The 21,833-nt window shown below is 37.8% G+C and overlaps 1 protein-coding gene across 1 annotated transcript in view; it reads left to right on the plus strand.

The window, feature by feature from the left end:
- Positions 1–1,008: 1,008 nt before the first annotated feature.
- The window catches only part of LOC138029190 (neuropilin-2-like), a 68,719-nt gene continuing 47,894 nt past the window's right edge, over positions 1,009–21,833 (plus strand). Inside the window, exons 1-2 of the mRNA XM_068876897.1 lie at positions 1,009–1,113; positions 13,397–13,704. Of these exons, the coding sequence (XP_068732998.1) occupies positions 1,044–1,113; positions 13,397–13,704 (378 nt within the window). The 5' untranslated portion in view covers positions 1,009–1,043. The remainder of the gene's footprint in view (positions 1,114–13,396; positions 13,705–21,833) is intronic.

The raw sequence follows: 21,833 nt of genomic DNA on the forward strand, positions 1-21,833 counted from the left end.
AATCCTTTACAATATTGGCTCTCTTAACAAGAGTTTTTGTAAGGTTCTGAACTGCACAGTACTTTTTCAGCGGGCTCTTTTGCTCGGTAGAATGCGAAAAAAAAATTTGTTTTAAACGCCATCGTCTTGAACGACAATTTGCCTTCTAGCGGAGACTGCAAGAAATTACAAAACCTAGCAAGTTCTCAGTTTTGCATTTACCGGCATCAGGTAAAGGAAACTTGATTTCATCCCATACATGTTAATTTAACCTGATCTGGCTGCCGTGTGAATACATTTTCAGTGTTTTTTTCTCCATCTCCAACAGTCTTTGGGAGAATTTGGCTTTATATTTGGTCTTCATAATTGTCGTTAGTATAAATGCATAGGTGATTACACAAAATCGCGCGCTCTCATTGGCTCGCTATCTCGGATTATCAGCCGATAATCACCTCGACGGACAAAATGGCTGCCAGTAGTCGTTTTGCCACCGTAAGTGAAGATGATTTTCGCGTTGAAATGTTTTTTTTCTCTCTTTTTTGAAATAATCACCTGTGTAGTTATACTAAAACAATTATCCACGCGCGGAACATTGCAGACAAACATGATTATTCCATAGATAGATTATTTTGTTTTCCCCTCTTGTTTTAAATACACTAAATTACTACAAATACTAAATTTCAAGGGTTGGTAAAGAAACTGGCTATTCACACCCGTGAATTAGGCCCTTTTCAAACGTCCAACTTTTCATGTATCAAATCTAATGCAAATGAGCGAAAACAATACATTTTTTTCATTTGCATTAGATTCGGTAGATGAAAAGTTCGACGTTTGAAACGGGCCTTAGATATTTTAATTCTTTCTTCTGTCCTTTGCATTAAAGGAACTATTAAACATTTTTACATCTTAACCATGAGTCATCTTACCTTTCAGTTCCAAATAAAGTGTTCCGAAACATTAAATTGACAGCAATTATTGAAATACTTAAGTTTTAATATTCTTTAACACGAGCAGCTGGCCACTAAAAGAAGTTAGTTTGTCTTTCCGTGGTGTTTAAACTTACGATGGAGCTTCATCGCGACATTCGTTGGTGTAAAGTTGCATTTTTCATCTCGTTCCTGCATTGTGTCTGGGGTGAGTCCGATTTCATTTTTAGTTAGTCACGATTACATATGAAAGCCTGCAAATACGGAAGCTTGTTGGGGAAATAAGAGGTGCGAGTTAGAAAATACGCGATTAAAAAAAAAAATGCGAGAGGGAAGTTAGGAAATGCGAGATGCAAGATATAAAAAATCCGTTATGAAAAAATGCAAGGTGCTGGGTAGAAAATGTTAAATAAAAACGGCTCTCCATATTAGGTAACGGAGAATCGACGGAGGGACTTCTTTAAAACAGGGAATCTCTAAAACGGGAAAATTCCAAAATGGGGAATCTCTAAGACGGATGATCTCTGAAAGGAAGAAATATTAAAGATCAAATCTACTGCAAATCCTTTACAATATTGGCTCTCTTAACAAGAGTTTCTGTAAGGTCCTGAACGGCACAGTACCTTTTCAGCGAGGCTCTTTTGCTTGGTAGAATGCGGGGTTAAAAAAAAAAAACTTATGTTAAACGCCATCATCTCGAACGACAATTTTCCTTCTAGCGGAGACTGCAAGAAATTACCAAACCGTAGCTAGTTGTTTGTGCATTTACTAGCAAAGGAAACTTAAGTTTCATCCAGGTTGATTGAACCTGATCTGCCTGCTGGGTCAATATATTTTAGTTGTTTTTACTCCATCCCGAACGGTCTTCTTTGTCGTTATCTACTGGACATCACAGACAAACATGATTATTCAGTAGATAGGTTAGGTTGTTTTCCATTCTTGTTGTAAATATACGCAATTACTTCAAATACTAAATTTCAAGGGTTGATAAAGTAACCGGCTATTTCACAAGCTACTGCATGGAATCTGTAATTTACAAATTAATTTTATTGCTCTGTCTTTGGGATGTAAACTTTTGCAGCAAGGAACCATTAAATATAGTTTACGTCATAGAAAGTGCGGCGTACGGGGTTTTATTCACGAGTTGTTTGTGAATACAACCCCGAACAAAGCACTTTCTATGTCGTGAGCTGTTTATTACACATAAGACGAGAATTTTCCTTGAAATAGTTTTCTAAACGCAAATTAGAAACAAAAATTCACTAACAATAGAACCAAATGCAAATTTAATTTCAACGTACGACATGCACGAGCTGCACGAACGATTGGCTTGGAAAGGCCTTTACGCTATCTTTGATTGGTTATACTTCCACACGTGAAAGAGCTGTACGCCATTCTGATTGGCTGTATAGGCTTTTTTTTACATGTGAAAATAAAGCGTATAGATTTAAGTACAAATGATCTTTATGGAATAATTAAATTCTCATTTTATGTGTAATAAACAGTTTTACATGTTAGCCATGAATCATCTTTAAGTTACCTTTTAGTTTCAAATATTAAAAGCTACGAAATCATCGTGATATTAAATTGACAGCAATTATTGAAAAAAACTTTAGTCTTTTTATTAACACGCAGAGCTGGCCACTAAAACTAATTTGTTTTTCCGTGTTTATTCATCTTTCGATGGTGCCTTATCGCGACATTCGCTGGCGTAAAGTTGCGTTTTTCATCTCGTTACTACATTGTGTCTGGGATGTGTTCGATTTATCTTTAGTTACTAATAGTTGTGATTATCTGTGGAAGCCTTTAAAGTACATAAGCTTGTTACAGTAGCGGATATGCGGCATGAGAGATGCGAGTTAGAAAACTCTTGACGCAAGAGAGAAAATGAGTGATAAGGATTAGAAAATGCGAGATGAAAAATGCGAAATGCGAGGTAGAAAATGTGTGATAAAATATGAAAGATCCTAGTTAGAAAGTGCAAGATAAAAAATGCGGGATGCAAGGTAGAAAATGTTAAATAAAAACGGCTGTCCAAAACAGGGAACGGGAATCGAGGGAGATCAACTGAGAGTTTGTGTCGCGGCATTGTGGACGATGAATCGGTGATTCTACAAAGTCGGACACTACTTACAGTCAGTCACTCTTGGCTTTGCATTATGCGCTAATTTATCTCCATCTCTCTTGTTGTATTGTATGGTTTTCTACATACATATCTAACCTAAATAGGATGTATCTTGTTCAACAGGGTGATGTTAGGACAAACTTGAAGACTGATTTCCAAAGCTTCTAGCAAACTACTCTTTTACCCTTTAAACGTTCTTTACATTTTTTTGTGGTCTTAGTGCCCTTCAAGTTGAATCTTTGATGTATAACTATTACAATAGATAGACTAAGTTGCTACGGTCATTTAAAAACACGTTTACAACGTGATGATGTGCGGCAAAAAATCCAGCGCTAAAGCAAATAACTCCGGCGATCCTCGTAAGAAATATGGAGTTTCACTTAAGGTATTTGTATTACTTGGATTATACAAAATGATTCAGAGATTATTCAAAGGTACTACCTGGATGACGACATACAAACATACAAGTTGCATATTAGTTAGGAATAGGCAAAACCCACAAGCTACCAAAGAAATTCAAGGTTACTAGTGCTTACAAAATAATCGTGCAATTAGAGCTCATTAAAGACAAAAGTCATATTACTTGTAAGCATTAATTTTAACCAGTTAACAACGTTGGCCAGTTCACGATTGGCAGTATCTTCTTATTAAATCAAATACATGATAAGTATTAAGGACTGTACCGTGCAATGCGTCGGAAGATTGATATGGTGGCACCTCTGTCGAAAGAACGCTCCTTGAGAAAAAGACCAAATTAAAAGAGGAAGCTATATGGAACATTTTTCTTCTGTGAGGTCTTGGGAAAGTAAGAAAGAATTTTTGGTGCGCGAAACGGGATAAGACCCAGTGAACAATTCAAAATGCTTTAAAATTATGCCAATCAAATAATTGTTTAGTTAAATAATATTGATTGAAACAGGTCTTCTTACAATCAAGTATAAGAAAAAAAATTGAAAGAATGCATTTAGGGTCAAGAATATTTTTTTAAAATTGAGGGAGGGAAGTCTTTAAAATAGGGATTCTCTAAAACGGGGAAATTCCAAAATGGGGAATCTCTAAGACTGGTGATCCTTAACAGGAAGAATTATTAAAGATCTGGCCCCAGTTGTTCGAAGGGTGGATAGCGCTACCCACTGGATAACTTAAGGTTATTCCTTAGTATTGCATTGCGCATCCCTACTGCGCACGATTTTCGCGTCATTAGCGCGCGCACATGAGCACGTGCGCATACAAAACGTAAGAGATTTCGCTCAAATTAAACCCGATAGCGAAATAAATGCTCCTATTCTCTCAAACGAGCACGGTGACCCCCGATTTTTTTTCAGGTATTTGAGAAGAACAGTCTAAAAAAGAACATATTTGAAGAAGAAGAAAAGTTTGAAAGTAAAACATGAAATTTTTTTGGAAAACAGTTCCGTAATGGGTGTATTTTACCCAAGGCGAGGACGTCAAGCTAACCACGGAACTGTCCCAAAAAGTGCACTATTTCCACAACCAGGAAATCAAAGTCGGCGAAAATGAAGCATTACTGCTTATGTAAATAAAAGAAGCCTTTTTTTTTCAATTTTGTGTCTTTGAAGTAACCAAGACTTAATTCTGTATGAAGGTGATTCGAATTTTTAACGCGAAAACAGTAAAAAATACCCCATTTTAAGAGCCTGCTGACGCGTAAACAAGCACAGTGACCCCAATTTTTTATTGAATTTTTTTAATGTTCATATCATGAATGTTAATTATGCCAATTTTCCAAAAAAATTTGATAGTAGAACAATTTCCATGGAATTACCTTAACTCACTTGGTTTGCTAGTGTTTATCCGCTGCTTAGTGATTTATCGGATGGATAACGCAATTCACCGTTTGAACAACCGAGGCCTGATCTACAGCAAATGCTTTACAATATTGGCTCTCTTAACAAGAGTTTCTGTAAGGTTCTGAACTGCACAGTACTTTTTCAGCGGGCTCTTTTGCTTGGTAGAATGTAAAAAAAAAGGCTTTAAACGCCATTGTCTTGAACGACAATTTGCCTTCTAGCGGAGACTGTAAGAAATTACAAAACTTAGCAAGTTCTTTTTGCATTTACTGGCATCAGGTAAAGGAAACTTGATTTCATCCCATACATGTTGATTGAACCTGATCTGGCTGCAGTGTGAATACATTTTCAGTGTTTTTTTTTTCTCCATCTCCAACAGTCTTTGGGAGAATTTGGCTTTATATTTGGTCTTCATAATTGTCGTTATCCACTCGCGGGACATTGCAGACAATTAACAATTATTGGACGAGGTTGAGCAAAATATCGTGATTTTTCAGTGGCGAGCAGATCAATTATTTGCCGAAGCCGAACGTGTTTTATCGGGGTTTAAAAAGTGTTTTTAGACCCGATAAAACACGTGCGGCTGAGGCAAATAATTGATCTGCAAGACACTGAAAAATCACGATATTTTGCGATAACCAAGGTCAATAATTGTTTTATTATTCAATCACCGAGCTTGTTTTTTGTTTTCGTTTCCGAGAAGCTGTAAGCCCGCGCTGTCTTGCAGAGTCGAGTAATGGCACAGATCAATTGGTTTCCTTCTCAGCATAATTATATTTGTAGACTTCAAATTGTACTTACAGTCAAGCGTTCAATAACACTAGGCATCAACAAAGCTGAGGAATTTCACAGTTTTCAAAGCGTATCCCGACAAGTGAAGCTTTGGTGTAAAGCTCGCCATTCTTTTTTCTGGCTTCAGCATAAAATCTCTTCAGTACATATGCATTCGCCAACTTGTCCCTCGCGTCGATGACACGCGTCTACCTTTCTTTCCTTGAGATACTTTCGAAATACGTTGAAATTTTGTTCCTTTTTTCGTATTCTCACTGTTCTTTCGATCAACCAAAGATGTCGAATCATTCTCTGACAGCTCGGGGAACCAATCTGCCATTTTCTCATAAGAGCGTGATTTCAATTGCGCATGAGCAGAATATTATTTGCAGCAAAACATAAAGCAAAACACCTATTTGTTGGCAGTTATTTGCTGGTCACGTGGTGGGCTCTCGGCCAATGAAAAGGAAGGAAAAATACATCGAATGATAAACATAATTAATCCATAAATAGATTAGTATGTTTTCCCTTCTTGTTTTAAATATACTAAATTTCAAGGGTTGGTAAAGAAACTGGCTGTTCACAAGAGTGAATTAGATATCTAATTCCTTCTTGCCACTAAGCCACTGGAATCTATAATTTACAAAATTAATTTTAGCGCTCTGTCCTTTGGATTAAACGTCTGCCCTCAGGAACTTTTAAACAGTTTTACATCTTAACCAAGAGTCATCTTACCCTTTAGTTTCAAATAAAGTTCCGAAACATTAAATTGACAGCAATTTATTGAAAAACTTAAGTTTTAATATTCTTCAACACGAGCAGCTGGCCGCTAAAAGAAGTTAGTTTGTCTTTCCTTGATGTTTAATCTTGCGATGGAGCTTTATCGCGACATTCGTTGGTGTAAAATTGCATTTTCATCTCGTTACTGCATTGTGTCTGGGTTTAGTCCGATTTCATCTTTAGTTAGTCACGATTATATATGAAGGCCTGCAAATACGGAAGCTTGCTGGGGAAGTAAGAGTTAGAAAATGGGGGATAAAGAAAATGAGAGAGGCGAGTTAGGAAATGCGAGATGCAAGATATGGAAAATCCGGGATTTAAAAAAATGCGAGATGCCAGGTAGAAAATGCTAAATAGAAACGGCTCTCCATAATAGGTAATGGAGGATCGAGGGAGGGAAGTCTTTAAAACAGGGAATCTCTAAAACGGGGAAATTCCAAAATGGGGATTCTCTAAGACGGGTGATCCTTAAAGGCTGGTTTTCACTAGCGACGGAGTCGGAGTAGTAGTCGGAGTCGTAAGAGCGCTTATGACCGAGTGAAAATCAAAGATCGGAGTCGTAAGCGGAGTCATAAGCTCGACGGTATCGGAGCCGGAAGAATCAGAACGTTTCCAATTTCTTCCGATTCCGCTTAAGGCTCCGTCGCTTATTATGATCCAGTGAAAACTATATTGTCAGAGTCGGAAGCAGAAGCGGAAGAACCAACCAATCACAATGCTTGGAATCGATCATCGTGATTGGTTTATTCTTTCGCTTCTGCTACCGACTCCGACGATGCAGTTTTCACTGGATCATAAGCAACGGAGTATTTTTCATCTCGTTACTACATTGTGTCTGGGAAGTGTTCGTTTTCATCTTTAGTTAGTCATGATTAGATATAAGCTTGTAGGGGACATACGGCATGAGAGATGCGTGTTAAAAATCGCGTGACTCGAGATAAAAAATGCGTTATGCGAGTTAGAAAATGTGTGATAAAATACGAAAGATCCTAGTTGGAAAATGTGAGATAAAAAAGGCGGGATGGAAGGTAGAAAATCCTGTTAAATAAAAACGGCTGTCCAAAACAGGGAACGGCAAATTGAGCCGAAGGCAAACTGACAGTGGGGAATCTCTAAAAGGAAAAATTATCAGAGATCTGATCAACTACAAATTCTTTACAGTGTTGACTTCATTAACAAGAGTTTCCCTAAGGTTCTGAACTGTACTGTGTAGCTCATTCACAATACCTTTCAAGCGAACCTTTTTTTTTGTTTCTAAAATATCGGTGTTCTGCTTCCGACTCCGACAGTCTGATTTTCACTAGATCGTATCGCTCTGCGCTTCTGATTACGACTCCGACTCCATCGCAAGGGAAAACCAGCCTTAAAAGGAAGAATTATTAAAGATCTGATTTACTACAAATCCTTTACAATCAAGAATTTCTACAAGGGCCTGAACTGCACAATACCTTTTCAGCGGGCTTTTATTTTCGTTGGTAGAATGCGAAAAAAAAAGAACTTACATTAACAGCCATCATCTTGAACGACAATTTTCCTCCTAGCGGAAACTGCGACAAATTACCAAACATAGCTAGTTGTTTTTGCATTTACTGGCAAAAGGTAAAGGAAAGTTAAGTTCATCCCTGTTGCTTGAACCTGATCTGGCTGCCGGGTAAATATATTTTCCTGAGTGTTTTTTTTACTCCATCTCGAACAGCAGTCTTTGGAAAAAATTGGCCTTATATTTGGTCTTCATTATTGTCGTTATCCACTGGACATCGCAGACAAACATGATTATTCAATAGATAGATTAGTTTGTTTTCCCTTCTTGTTGTAAATATACTAAATTACTACAAATACTAAATTTCAAGGGTTGGTATAGTAACCTATTTACCAAGCTACTAGAATCTATAATTAAAAATTACTTCTACGGCTCAGTCCTTGGGATTAAACTTCTGCAGCAAGGAACTATTAAACAGTTTTACATGTTAACCATGAGTCACATTCCCTTAAGTGCCAAATAAAATTACGAAATACGAAATTGACAGCAATTATTGAAAAAAACTTTAGTCGTAATATTGATTAGTATAAACACACAGGTGATTATACAAAATCGCGCCCTCTCATTGGCTCGCTATCTCGGATTATCAGCCGATAATCACCTCGACGGACAAAATGGCTGCCAGTAGTCGTTTTGCCACGGTAAGTGAAGATGATTTCGCGTTGCCAAATGTTTTTTTTTTCTCTTTTTTGAAATAATCACCTGTGTATTTATACTAAAACACTTATTCGCCTCAGGCTCAGTGATTATCGGTGAATATTCACCGATAATCACTTCGTCTTCGGCGAATAATTGTTAATTAACACGCACAGCTGGTCCGGCTAGACGAATCTAGTTTGTCAGTTCCTGTCAAGTGTCATCTTGCGATGGAGCTTTATCGCGAGATTCATTGATGTAAAGTTGTATTTTTCATCTCGTTACTACATTGTGTCTGGGAAGTGTTCGTTTTCATCTTTAGTTAGTCATGATTATATATAAGCTTGTAGGGGACATACGGCATGAGAGATGCGTGTTAAAAATCGCGTGACTCGAGATAAAAAATGCGTTATGCGAGTTAGAAAATGTGTGATAAAATACGAAAGACCCTAGTTGGAAAATGTGAGATAAAAAAGGCGGGATGGAAGGTAGAAAATCCTGTTAAATAAAAACGGCTGTCCAAAACAGGGAACGGGAAATTGAGCCGAAGGCAAACTGACAGTGGGGAATCTTTAAAAGGAAAAATTATCAGAGATCTGATCAACTACAAATTCTTTACAATATGGACTTCCTTATAACAAGAGTTTCCCTAAGGTTCTGAACTGTACTGTGTAGCTCATTCACAATACCTTTCAAGCGGACCTTTTTTTTGTTTCTAAAATATGACAAAACCGTTTTAAAATTCCCTTGACCTATCACATCTTGAACAACTATTTCTTCCAGTAAGTTTTTTTTTTTGCCCTTACTGGCAAACGCCAAAGGAAACTTGAATTATCCATGTTGACTTAACATCTGACTGCCGAGTCAATATCTCCAATGGTTTTCCCTCCATCTGGAAGAATCCTTGGGAGAATTTGGTTTCAGTTTCCTTTGGTTTTCATATTTTTCGTTATCCACTTTACATCTGTTTGGTAATGGTTTCTTTTTTGTTGCTACAGTTATATGTCAAAAACTGTATTACACAAGTTGCATTAAAGAATTGACCTTAAAACTAACCTAAGACATTAGGAGGCATCTTAGGACTCTATAGATTGTCATCAATATTTAATGCCATTGATCACTAGCGTTTCCAGTTTTATCAAAATTCTTCGCGAAGGAGCTGTTAACAATCGTATTTTGAAATAATTGGAAGCTACCAAAATATTGTTTAGTAGGCAATCGGTTTCCGGGAGAGTTATTCCACATCTCATTCAATAAGCGGAAACACTTAGTCCAAATAAATTATGCGCGATCGCAACAGAGGAGGCTCAATGATAGTCTGTCCATTATACTTCGTTATCTGTATTGATGATCTTTCTTGGGGGGTTGCTTCAATAAAATATTTTTTTTCCTCTTTGCTGACGACCCCAATTTCTTCTTTAAGCATTGTGATCCAAGCGCCTTAATTGAAGAATGGACTGAATGTTGAGCTTGAAACTGTCTCGCACTCAGTCTGGTTTAGGTTTCTAATATTGAGAAAACCAAACTCATAGCTTTTAGACCTAGGCCGAGTGATTTAGGTCATGTAATTGAACATGTTTTAAGTACAAAAAACTTTTAGCTAGGTATTGTTGTTTATCAGGTTATTATTCTGAAGACTCATGTAGACTTTCAGACATAGTTTGGTGTTATTCTGGGTTGAAGAAATTTGAGTGTAGCTCAGAGAGTGACAAATGATTCAAAGAGCCAACTTTTCGACACTCATGTGGAGTGTCTTCATCAGGGGTAAGTCCATCGTCATCGCAAATGGTATAGGTGTCACATACTGAAACCAGTTTCTAAAGACGATAATTTCGAAATTAGAGATCTGGCAACATTATTTACTTTGCATTTATGCGCGGACATCACGTTAAAGTGCCGGATGTGTCGCGGCATTGTGGGCGATGAATCGGGTGATCATCTACAAAGTCAGACACTACTTGCAGTCTAAGTCACTCTTGGCTTTGCATTATGCGCTAATTTATTTCTCTTAATGTATTGTATGGTTCTCTACATACATATCTAACCTGCAAAAAAGACCGTAAAGTCCAAAACTTAAGGTCGGTACACACGAGGGAGCTTGCTCCCGCAGCACGCTTCTGCAACACGCTCCCGGAGCAAAGCTCCCTCGTCTGCACCAACGATTTCTAGCGAAAAAATATGTTGCGCAACAAAACTTTAGCTCCCGAGTTTTGCTCCCTTATATCAAACTGGTTTGATATACCATATGATAGCCGTATTGAGGAGAAAGAAGTCGAGAAGGTAGTAAAATACCAAGATCTAGCAAGAGAATTGAAGAAGTAATGGAAATTGAAAACAATGGTAATTCCTATTGTAATCGGAACATTTGGAACAGTTCCAAAGGATTTAAAGAGGACACTAGAGAATATTGGTATAGAGACCAAAATAGACGAGCTTCAGAAAAGTGTTATTCTGAACACGGCAAGGATTCTTAGGAAGGTCCGAGAAGTTTGAGGAGCCTTTATGTCACCAAGCCTCCTGGAGTATTGAAGTTCCATTGGAAATCCAATGTGCGAAAACAAGATAAGATAAGTATTAATTTAAGCACTGTACCACGTGTTGGTATTGTGCAGTCGAATCGGGCATCATGTAGTCTTTTTGTCACGTGCTGATTTTCAATTGTATTTTTGGTGCAATGCGTCGGTAGATTCATATGGTTGCCCCTCTGTCGGAAGAACGCTCCTTAGGCAAAAGACCAAAAGAGGAGCTATATGGAACATTTTTCTTCTGTGAGGTATTGGGAAAGCAAGAAACAATTTTCGGAGCGCGAAATGGGATAAAACCCAGTGAACAATTCAAAATGCTTTAGAATTATGCCAATCAAATAATTGTTTAGTTAAATAATATTGATTAAAACAGGTCTTCTTACAATCAAGTATGAGAAAAAAAATATGGAAAGAATGCATTTAGGGTCAAGAATATTTTCTTAAATGCAGGATTGCACACTTCGTGTACAGGAAGAAAGTATGGATTTATTTAATTTCGTCACGTTACCTGTCATATCAGATTTAAGTCAGGCAAAAACATCGGCAAAAGGAAGAGAGGGGCCTTCAATAGCAAAACTGACTGAACATCTCAATTAAGCTTACCCCTACCCCCCCCCCCCAAAAAAAAACCATCGAAATTAGTGAAAAGAATATAAACGCTAACTATAAAATGAAACTTGTTATTATCCTAATGGCAAGAATCGCCTAACTTTCTCCCTCTAAAAATCTCTGAAATTTTGGCTCTCTATATACAGTAAGGGACCCTTTGACAGATATCTTCCCACAGCTTCAAGAAAAAAAAAAGCGACTTTTAGGTTGTCCTCCAAGTAAAAATTCCGAAGTAAATTTCTCGTTAAAGTTTTTTTTCCTTTTTCGTGAACTAGTCCCAGTCTATTCTCGCTTGGACTGATGAACAATTCTATATGTGCTTAAATAAATGACACCCAGCTTCGCAAGTAAATCAATTCCAAATGGTTCATATAAAATGATACCAGGGAGGATGGGGAGGGGGGGGGAGACATGCATTAAGTTTGGAGAAACTTCATTAACAACCATTTTTTTTCATTTGCTGATAAAACTCCGAAATCGCGACTACGAGTGCGAGTTTTGAGTTTCACTAACTCTTCTAGTATATTGGAAATCATTGACTATATTAGCGAAAGCAGACTACAGCGGTAACAGAACAGATTTAAAAAATACTTAATTGCGATAAATTTCATGCTTGAAATGGAATGAAGATAGCATTATCGACGTTACAGTATTCGCTATTAAAATTAGCTTCTCATGATTTCGAGGTTTTATCAGCAAATTAAGGGATTAGTTGTTAATGAATTTTACCCAAAATTAATGCATCTCGCCCCACCTTGGTATCTTTATCAACTGCCAAATGCCGGGACAATTAGTGCAGAAACTGTATTGGCATGTCGGAAAATATTCCCTAGGCCTGCCCACATAGGAAGCAGAAAGCACAATAAAAATGATAGGTCTCAAAAGAACCCGACTGCCGAATATTTTTTACTGGTATTGCATGGTATTCCAGACTAAAGATGATAATAATAATAATAATAATAATAATAATAATAATAATAATAATAATAATAATAATAATAATAATGATAATGATAATGATAATGATGATGATGATGATGATGATGATGATAATAATAACAATAATTCGTATCGACTGCTTGAAAGTTTACGGAAGAAACCGTGAATCGGATAATCAATGTTTTATTCACTATGATAATTATTCGATCTGAAATGAACAAGATTACATAACAATCACTGAGATATTCGAATACGCTGAAATCTCTGAGCAAATGAAAAGAAAAGCATCAAAATAAAGGACTGAACTAAACTTACTTCTGTGGCGGGTTTCCGTAAACTACGAACTCTTGAAACTGAACTCGACGGCTTAACACTGCTGAAACTAGTTGACTTAAACTACTGAAACTGGTTAGCGACTGACTTATATCCTTTCAAACACGTGCTATTGACTGATCTGAAACTTAAGCCTTAGTTACCTAAATGAATTCTCCTAAAATGTCAATCAAATCTTTGTGCGTTTCCGGTAATAATTAACTAATCAGTTCTGTCGCCGTAACCACAATAATAATAATGATAATAATAATAATAATCGGCTTAGCTCATTAAGTGTTTGTTACCCTTTATCTACTGCATTAGTAAAATAAAGGTTCTAAATATTAGTTTATTTGGGAAAAGAACAAAGATAAAACGAGTCTTGTTTTCCGCAAGGGAGTTTTCAACTGTAACCTAAACTGCAGTTGTTTATTTAAACGTAGGAGACTGTATTGATTGGGATCTTGGAATGGAAAACGGTTTAATACCAGATGAAAGGATAACATCCTCCGGCGCCTACTCCTGGTCTCCAGCCAGTTTTGGTAGATTGAATGACGCAAGAGGATCATGGTGTACTGGGTACTGGTATAATAACAACCATCTGCAGATTGACCTACAGTCGCTTCATGTAATCTGTGCTGTGTCCACTCAAGGGCATCCTGTTGGTTATTGGTGGGTGAAGAAGTACACCTTAGAATCATCTATAGACAATAAAACGTGGACAGATTACAAAGAAAATGGACTTGTTAAGGTGAGTTACAAAGTTGTTGATATACCAAGGCATAAAAATTTGAGCCGTTGGACATTTAGTTCATAATCAATGATTACATCACGTCAGTACTAGATGGAATATTAAAATATAAAAATAACGTCATGCAGATGATAACGAAACGTGCGATTACTTTTTTGCTTTTGTTGTTCTTCAGCGTGATTGGTTTTGAGGTAGAACACAGTTAAAAGGTTTTTTCTCCACAAAAACTAATTATATTGAGGACAAAATTAATGGCATCGGCGCAGGCCAAAACCAACATTTTTGAAACATTTTGTTCATGCTGGATAAAGTGAACTTTGTTCAACGTTTTCCTCCAAAGAAGGCTTCAGCGAGAATTTATTTAACCAGCAGTGAAAGACAATTCACTGCCTCCATTTGTCTTGTTGTTTGTAATTGCACTTAATGGATAACAAACGACAACCTGATAGTCTTCAGTAGAGTCTTTTTTACGGATGTGTTTACCTTTCTTGTTTAATGCCGGAATTTCTAGCGATTGAGTGGTAACGAATAAGCCTGAAATTGAATTTTTCTGCGTCACAAGAGCGAGAGGGCCTGGGTTGCAGAAGGTGTAAGTGAGGCATTATAGGTAGTGAGTTAGGTGTATCTAAGCTAGGTATAGCACGTGATTAGTCATTCGAGGCCGACACCTATTACCCACGATTTTCGAGATTTTGGACGTATAGTTAAGCGTCATCATTTATCTGTTACGCAATTCTTAGTTTGCACTCACGTGATTAGACGGCCATGTTGTTGCACAAAACAAAAGCAAAATGTTGCTCGCGTTTTGTATAATACTAATAATAATAATAATAATAATAATAATAATAATAATAATAATAGAGACAAATTCCCAAAAGACGTTTTTTACACCAACATGGCCTCCATGACGTCCGAAGTATTTGAGGCACTGAATTTGGTTCGAGGAGGATATGTTTCCATTTTTTTCCCACAGGGTTTTTATGGTTTTCGTATCCGCCAATGCCGCTACTTTGTGTATTAGATATCCTTTCCTTGCTGAATTGTGATTGAAATGTGTTTAGTCAATTTATGTGCGCCCAATAGATGTGGCTTTTCTCCAATATTCATGTTTGTAATGTTAAGACGGTGTGCGGCCTAATCGTCCAAAGTAAACCTAATCGTATATTTCTCTCGTGTCTGTTGCGCAGTGAAACTGGAAGGTATGTTTATTCGTTTTGCTATAGGTCTCAATTATAATATTAACAGTATGCAAATTTTTTATGACGCATAAGTGGTAAAAAAAAAGAAGAAAAATATTTGACCTGTTGTTCTCATATCACAAGCAAGTGATAACTTGTATTCCTTCTTTGCTATTCATTGGCATACTGTACACTTAAGGTGGCTCAAACCAGTTTCAACACTTGAAAAAAACGTTCTTATTAGAAGAATTTATACTTCTACAAGACTTTATCACTTAACAGCAATGTTATGGTACCATATCAAACACCAATTAGTGCTGAAAAAGATTCGGTCATTTTTGTGACGTAAAAAGTTACCGTGGCAACAGCTACTCATATCTCAAAAATGAACTCGGTGACCCCCATTTTTTATTTCTGAAATGTAATCAGCATGCCAGAATGAAACTTTCTGCATTCACAAATGAGCTCCGTGATTTCAGTCATTTTATTCCTAACTGGGGCTCTTATTTGCTCAAAGAACGCTTCGAGCGGATGTCTAAAGCCATCGTCAAGTGATGGAAATGTATTTGGGTATGAGATATGGCAATTTTCAAGATATTTCTGGCTTCCAACCTCTTCAACCTGGCTATTGACCGAATGCAAAAATGGCCGCCAACAAATTATTCTTTTGTCTTTGTGTTAATTAATGAAGGGGTAGTTTCTAAAGAAACTGTGGTGCTGCGTCGGTGGGGAAGTAGTATACAAAAATTTGGTTTATCAACGGAGTTGATAATGTAAATTGACCACCGTACAGAGATTCTAAAAGCTGACGTTTCGAGCGTTAGCCCTTCGTCAGAGCGAATCGAGGGATTATGGGTTACGTGTAATTTTTATAGTAGAGTAGGAGCTACGCTATTGGTGGTAACATGGCAACGTGAAAAGTAGGAATATATTAGTTAAATGAAAAGCGTTCGTTAATACCGTGAGGATTAAGGGTGCCGATTTGAAAGATGAATTTTTGTTCCAGATTCTTGCGGCTTTCCGTCGTACCTAGATGTAGGAAAGGCCGCAGATAGCCATGTGTTTTTTGGAGTGGTTAGGCAGATTAAAATGGCGAGCGACTGGCTTAGATGCATCCTTGTCATTCTTCTCAATAATTCTTCTCAAGAATGACTCTCTAAGCCAGTCGGTCGCCATTTTTATGTGCCTAACCTCTCCTAATTACTGATGGCTATCTGCGGCGTTTCGCTACATCTAGGTACGACGGAAAGCCGCAAGAATCTGGAACAAAAATTCATCTTTCAAATCGGCACCCTTAATCCTCACGGTATTAACGAACGCTTTTCATTTAACTAATATATTCCTACTTTTCACGTTGCCATGTTACCACCAATAGCGTAGCTCCTACTCTACTATAAAAACTACACGTAACCCATAATCCCTCGATTCGCTCTGACGAAGGGCTAACGCTCGAAACGTCAGCTTTTAGAATCTCTGTACGGTGGTCAATTTACATTATCAACTCCGTTGATAAGCCAAATTTTTGTGTTAATTAGCCTAACTAGCCTCGTTCACACGCGTAAAATTTCAAGAATTTGGGCTGTAAAACGAGGCTAGTTAGGCTAATTAACACAAAGAGAAAAGAATAATTTGTTGGCGGCCATTTTTGCATTCGGTCAATTCATAACGGGGGCGTTGTTACAGAGATATTGTGTTCACGGCCAACTCATCTTCGTTTAATGGACCACTGAACATTAAACTGAGGCGACAAAGGAGACCATGTGCCTTCTATGCTAATAGGCCATTTCCGAGTTTATGCCTACCTCATCTTCAGAGCGAGTCTAAGTGCGAAGGTTTTGTGATGGTAATTAGTTCTACTTTACATAAGAATGACTACTAATTTTCATAACAAAAACTTCGCACTTGGCCTCGCTTTGAAGAGGAGCCAGGCAAGAACTCGGAAATGGCCTATTCAGTGGCGACTTTTCATATTGTATTGGACGTTGGTGATTTGGTATTTAAACTTAATCCGGGCCCCACAGGAAATGCTCACATAACCTCCATTGTTTCATCGCGAATTGAGAGCCGCGCTCATCCGTGCAGGAAGCCACCACGTGACACACTTTTAGTGTTGAGCGTAATGCCATCTTTGGTAACGTGGACAACAGAGCCTTTCAGTTATGTAGTTTGAAATTAAGGAAGAAATCATCGGCTTTTGTGGACCTGGTATGTGATCTGATAGCTGAGTTGTTTACGATATGCGAGTCCTGGCTCAATGATCTTGATTCTGCGATTTTAAGTGAGCTCACTCTATTCCAGTTATTCGGAGGGGTGGCGGGACTGCGCTGTTATATCGGGACGGTCTTGATGTAAACAAAGTGTTTTCAGCCGAGCGGTCTTCGTTTGAAGTGTCGGAATGGCTTGTGGAGTTCGGAACTGTTCGTCTGTTCGAGTTGTCATCGTGTATAGACCAACATACTCTGCGGATCATCCCGTGAATACGAGTGTTTTCTTTCATGAATTCTCGGACTATCTCGAGTCATTAGTTATGTGTAATGAGTTACTGTTAATATGTGGCGACTTTATTACACACATGGACGTTCCGTCAGATGCTGACACCATCCGGCTCAAGGACCTGTTGAACTCTATGGCTCTGGTTCAGCATGTTGAACGACCCACTCACATACATGGCCACACCTTGGACTTAATTATCACACGGCAGGCCGATGATATTGTGGATGGTGAACTCCTTCCGGAGAGACATTTCACTGACCATGCTACCGTGATATGTAAGCTAAGCGTGATGAGGCCTGCGCCAAGAATTAAGCATGCTGAATACAGGAAACTCAAATCAATTGACATAACCAAGTTGAGAAAAGCTAGTCGTAACTCCCAGCTACATCAAGACCCGCCTGATGATTTGAACATGCTGCTCGACTGTTATAATACGACTTTTAAATCGCTATTAGACGAACATGCTCAGGTTTGTTCTCTTAATGTCATCAATCGATCAAAGGCACCAATTGATTAATGATAACATAATTCAGGCTCGAAGGGACAGGAGGAAGGCCGAGAGAAGATGGAAGAAAACTAGACTCCCATCAGATCTTGCAGTATTCAAAGTTAAGCGGCATTATGTTGTACATCTGATGAACGAAGCTAGGTGTACTCATTACAGGCCATTTATTGACAAGAACAGTTCGGACCAATCAAAGCTGTTCCCTATTAAATCTGCAAGAAGACAAGTCTCTTCCACCTCATACTAACGCCTCTGTTCTCGCAAACGAGATGGGTGAATAGTTCATCCTTAAAGTAGTTGCTATAATATCAAAGTTAGCCGGTGACGCGGTCCCTCATGGGGTTTCTACTGAGTGTGCGCCTCACGGTTCATCGAGTACTGATGACGTTGTCACGCTATCAGAGTTTCAATCTCTCTCTGAGGAGGCTGTAAGGAAGATGGCTGAGGCTTCCATGAAGACATGTGCTCTGGACCCTTTCCCGTCCTTTCCAGTGATTACTAGGATGTTGAACATATCATTAAAGCATGGTTACTTCGCTGACGAATGGAAAAAGGCATTAGTACATCCTCTGCTCAAAAAATCTGGTCTTCAATTGATAAACAAGAACTTTCGGCCTGTGAGTAACTTACAGTTCACTTCCAAACTTACAGAGAAGGCGCTGTACAATTACAGGAGCACATGTGAGTCAATGGTTTGTTTCCAGAATTGCAAAGTGCTTACCGCCAAAATCATAGCACTGAGACCGCACTACTTAAGGTGAAGAACGATCTCCTAATGGCGATGGATAAAGGTCAAGTTATGTTGTTGGTGCTTCTCAACTTAACCTCTGCATTCGACACCGTCGAACATGAGATCCTTCTAGATCGATTGAGGTCAACAGTTGGGTTGGCGGGAAAGTACTTTCATGGTTTGAGAGTTACTTTGAGGGCAGGTCGCAGAAGGTGTCGATTAACGGGACTCTCTCAAAGCCATTTGATTTGATGTGTAGAGTCCCCCAAGGGTCATGCCTGGGCCCGCTTTTGTTTACCATTTATGCGAGTAAGCTGTTTCAGATATTAAAACACCATCTGCCCTCCGTTCACACATATGCGGACGACACACAATTGTATTTGTCATTTAAGCAATCAGACACTTTCAGTGAAGTCGAAGCTGTATCTGCCATGCAGAAGTGCATCTGTGATGTCCGCGCATGGATGAGAGAGGATCAGCTTATGCTCAATGATGACATGACTGATTATAGGTTCTCGCCAGCAGCTATCAAAAGTTTCAATCCAAAGCATCAATGTTGGACAGGCTGAAGTCTCTTCTGTAGTCTCTGCGCGCAATCTAGGAACATGGTTTGATACGCATCTAGATATGGGAACTCATATTACAAAGACATGTAGCAGCGCTTTCTATTACTTTTACAACATTTATTTATTTATTTATTTATTTACTTATTTCGCCATACAACAAAAAATAATAATTACAAGAAAAGAAATGTACTTATAAGTTGACCAGATAATAAAATAAGTAAGTTACTAAAGAACAATTCACAACAGACGTCATATTAGAAAATATCTGTCCAGAGAATCAACTGAAAAACTAGTACATGCTTTTATTAGTAGTAGATTGGACTATTGTAATAGCCTTTTATATAGAATCCCGGAATATCAAACTAGGAAACTGCAACGTGTTATGAATGCAAGTGCAAGACTTATTTATCGCGCGCCCAAGTTCTGTCACATAACACCTCTGCTCGCAGAATTACATTGGTTACCAATGAGCGCCAGAATACATTATAAGATACTTCTGATAACTTATAAAATTTTGCACGGTCATGCGCCCAAGTACCTTTCAGACCTAATTAGAATTCAACAGCCTTTGTGCTATAGCTTAAGACGTCATGACAATGACCCTTGCTTAAAAGACCAATTGCGAAAACAAAGAAAACAATGGGTGACAGAGCATTTCAGATAGCTGCTCCCTTTTATGGAACAAGTTACCTAGGTCTGCACGGGAAGCAAGGAACTTAGAATCTTTTAACACTATAATTAAAACATTTTATACAAGGAATCATTTCAGTTATCTTAGTAATTTTCTTTTATCCATTAGTCTTTTAGAAGTTCTTTCTACAGTTGTTATTATTCTATGTTAGATTTTTAATGTAAATAGTTTGTAAGCTTTATTGAAAGACTTGTAAGATTTATAATACAGGTGTAAGTTTAGTTATTAAGTTATACACTATTGTGATGCGCTTTTGAATATCGTATAGAATAGGCGCAATATAAGTAATAAATTATTATTATTATTATTATTATTATTATTATTAGTAGTAGTAGTAGTAGTAGTAGTAGTAGTAGTAGTAGTAGTAGTAGTATTCTCTTGTTTTCGCACATTGGATCAGTTTCCAATGGAACTTCCGTACTCCAGGAAGCTTGGTGACAACAAGTCTCCTCAAATTTCTAGGACCTTCCTAAGAATCCTTGCCGTGTTCAGAATAACACTTTTCTGAAGCTCGTCTATCTTGGTCTCTATACCAATATTCTCTAGTCTCTTCTTTAAATCCTTTGGAACTGTTCTCATTATTATTATTATTATTATTATTATTATTATTATTATTATTATTATTATTAAAAAAATTCTATGAAGCGGATTCAGAGCCACCTTAAATTACTGAAATATTATGATAGGTATGAATCCGCTCCACAGAACTTTTTTCAACTTTGCAGAGAGTTTCATCTTGGCCTACTGATTACTTTTGCGCAATAAAAAATTGGGGTCACCTTAGTTGATGCATGGAGGTGGTTATGACACTCGACAAGTTCCTTTGTTTCAAAACACACCTTTTTTCGAGAACATAACCAATCAAATCCTTCGATTAAATTATACGTAACTAATTTGAAAACCCGTGCGAAGCAAAACAAAAGATTGTGCAGGGTCACGGTCAGTTCAACATCGATTGAGAAACATTAAAATTTTAAACATATCTTTATTATTGTTGGCGACAACATTGATCTTGCTTTTGAAGGTTTTAAGGTTTCATAACCAGTCCCTCGATTAACTATGGGGTCAACAAGTTCGTTTTTCAGATATGAGCAACTAAAGCCAAAATATACGGTCCTGTTACCATGGTAGCTGTTTACGTCAGAAAAATGACTTAATTCTTTTTCAGCAATAATTGGTGTTTGATATGATACCATAACATTGCTGTTACGTGATAAAGTGTTGTAGTGTCATTCCTTCTAATGACAAGGTCCTTTGAAAGTGTTGAAACTCGTTTTAGCTACCTTAAGACTACGACGAAAAATTAATGGACCCAGGGCATTATATGTAAAACTGTTTGGATCGAGAAACAGTGTTCTAAAACGAATTCCACTTAACGTACCGCTATGGGATATCATCAACTTAAAGGACTGATTTTTCAATTTCTCTGATAAAATTCTCCGTCTCTCCACTGCTTTATGCCTAAAGTTTTTCAAAGCAGTAGGAGTAGAAATGTCATGCTATTACATTGAATTGCCCATCGAGTTCCCAAACGAAATGCAATTCCTGGTCCAAGACCAATAGTTTGCAAATTTACAAGAAGGATTATCAGAGAACAAGTCATGAACAATCGGAATGATGCTTGCAAAGTCACAGCAACTTCTGCCGACTGCTCTTTTGAAGACGTGAGGTTATTCGACCATCTCACTCCCCAAAACCGACAACTTCCTGTAGATGCCAAGAAATTTCAAAATCGGAATGGCTACAAATTTTGCTGGGCAAAGAATTGTGTCGTTTATCTACGTCAAACCGAAGTCTCGTGCCGATTTAGAGAACTTTGCGGAACGGCAAGGCCTTCCTTTGAGCTCAGTAACCTCTATTATCGTGTTTAGCTTACATGTTTTCTTTTTTCTATAATGTCTAGTGACTCGAATTTATTATCTGTCCTTCCCGTTTGTTAACGACTCTGCGCACACTTTGATATGGT

This window comes from Montipora capricornis, chromosome 13 (genome assembly GCF_036669925.1).
Source record: "Montipora capricornis isolate CH-2021 chromosome 13, ASM3666992v2, whole genome shotgun sequence".
In the NCBI taxonomy this organism is placed as follows: domain Eukaryota; kingdom Metazoa; phylum Cnidaria; class Anthozoa; order Scleractinia; family Acroporidae; genus Montipora; species Montipora capricornis.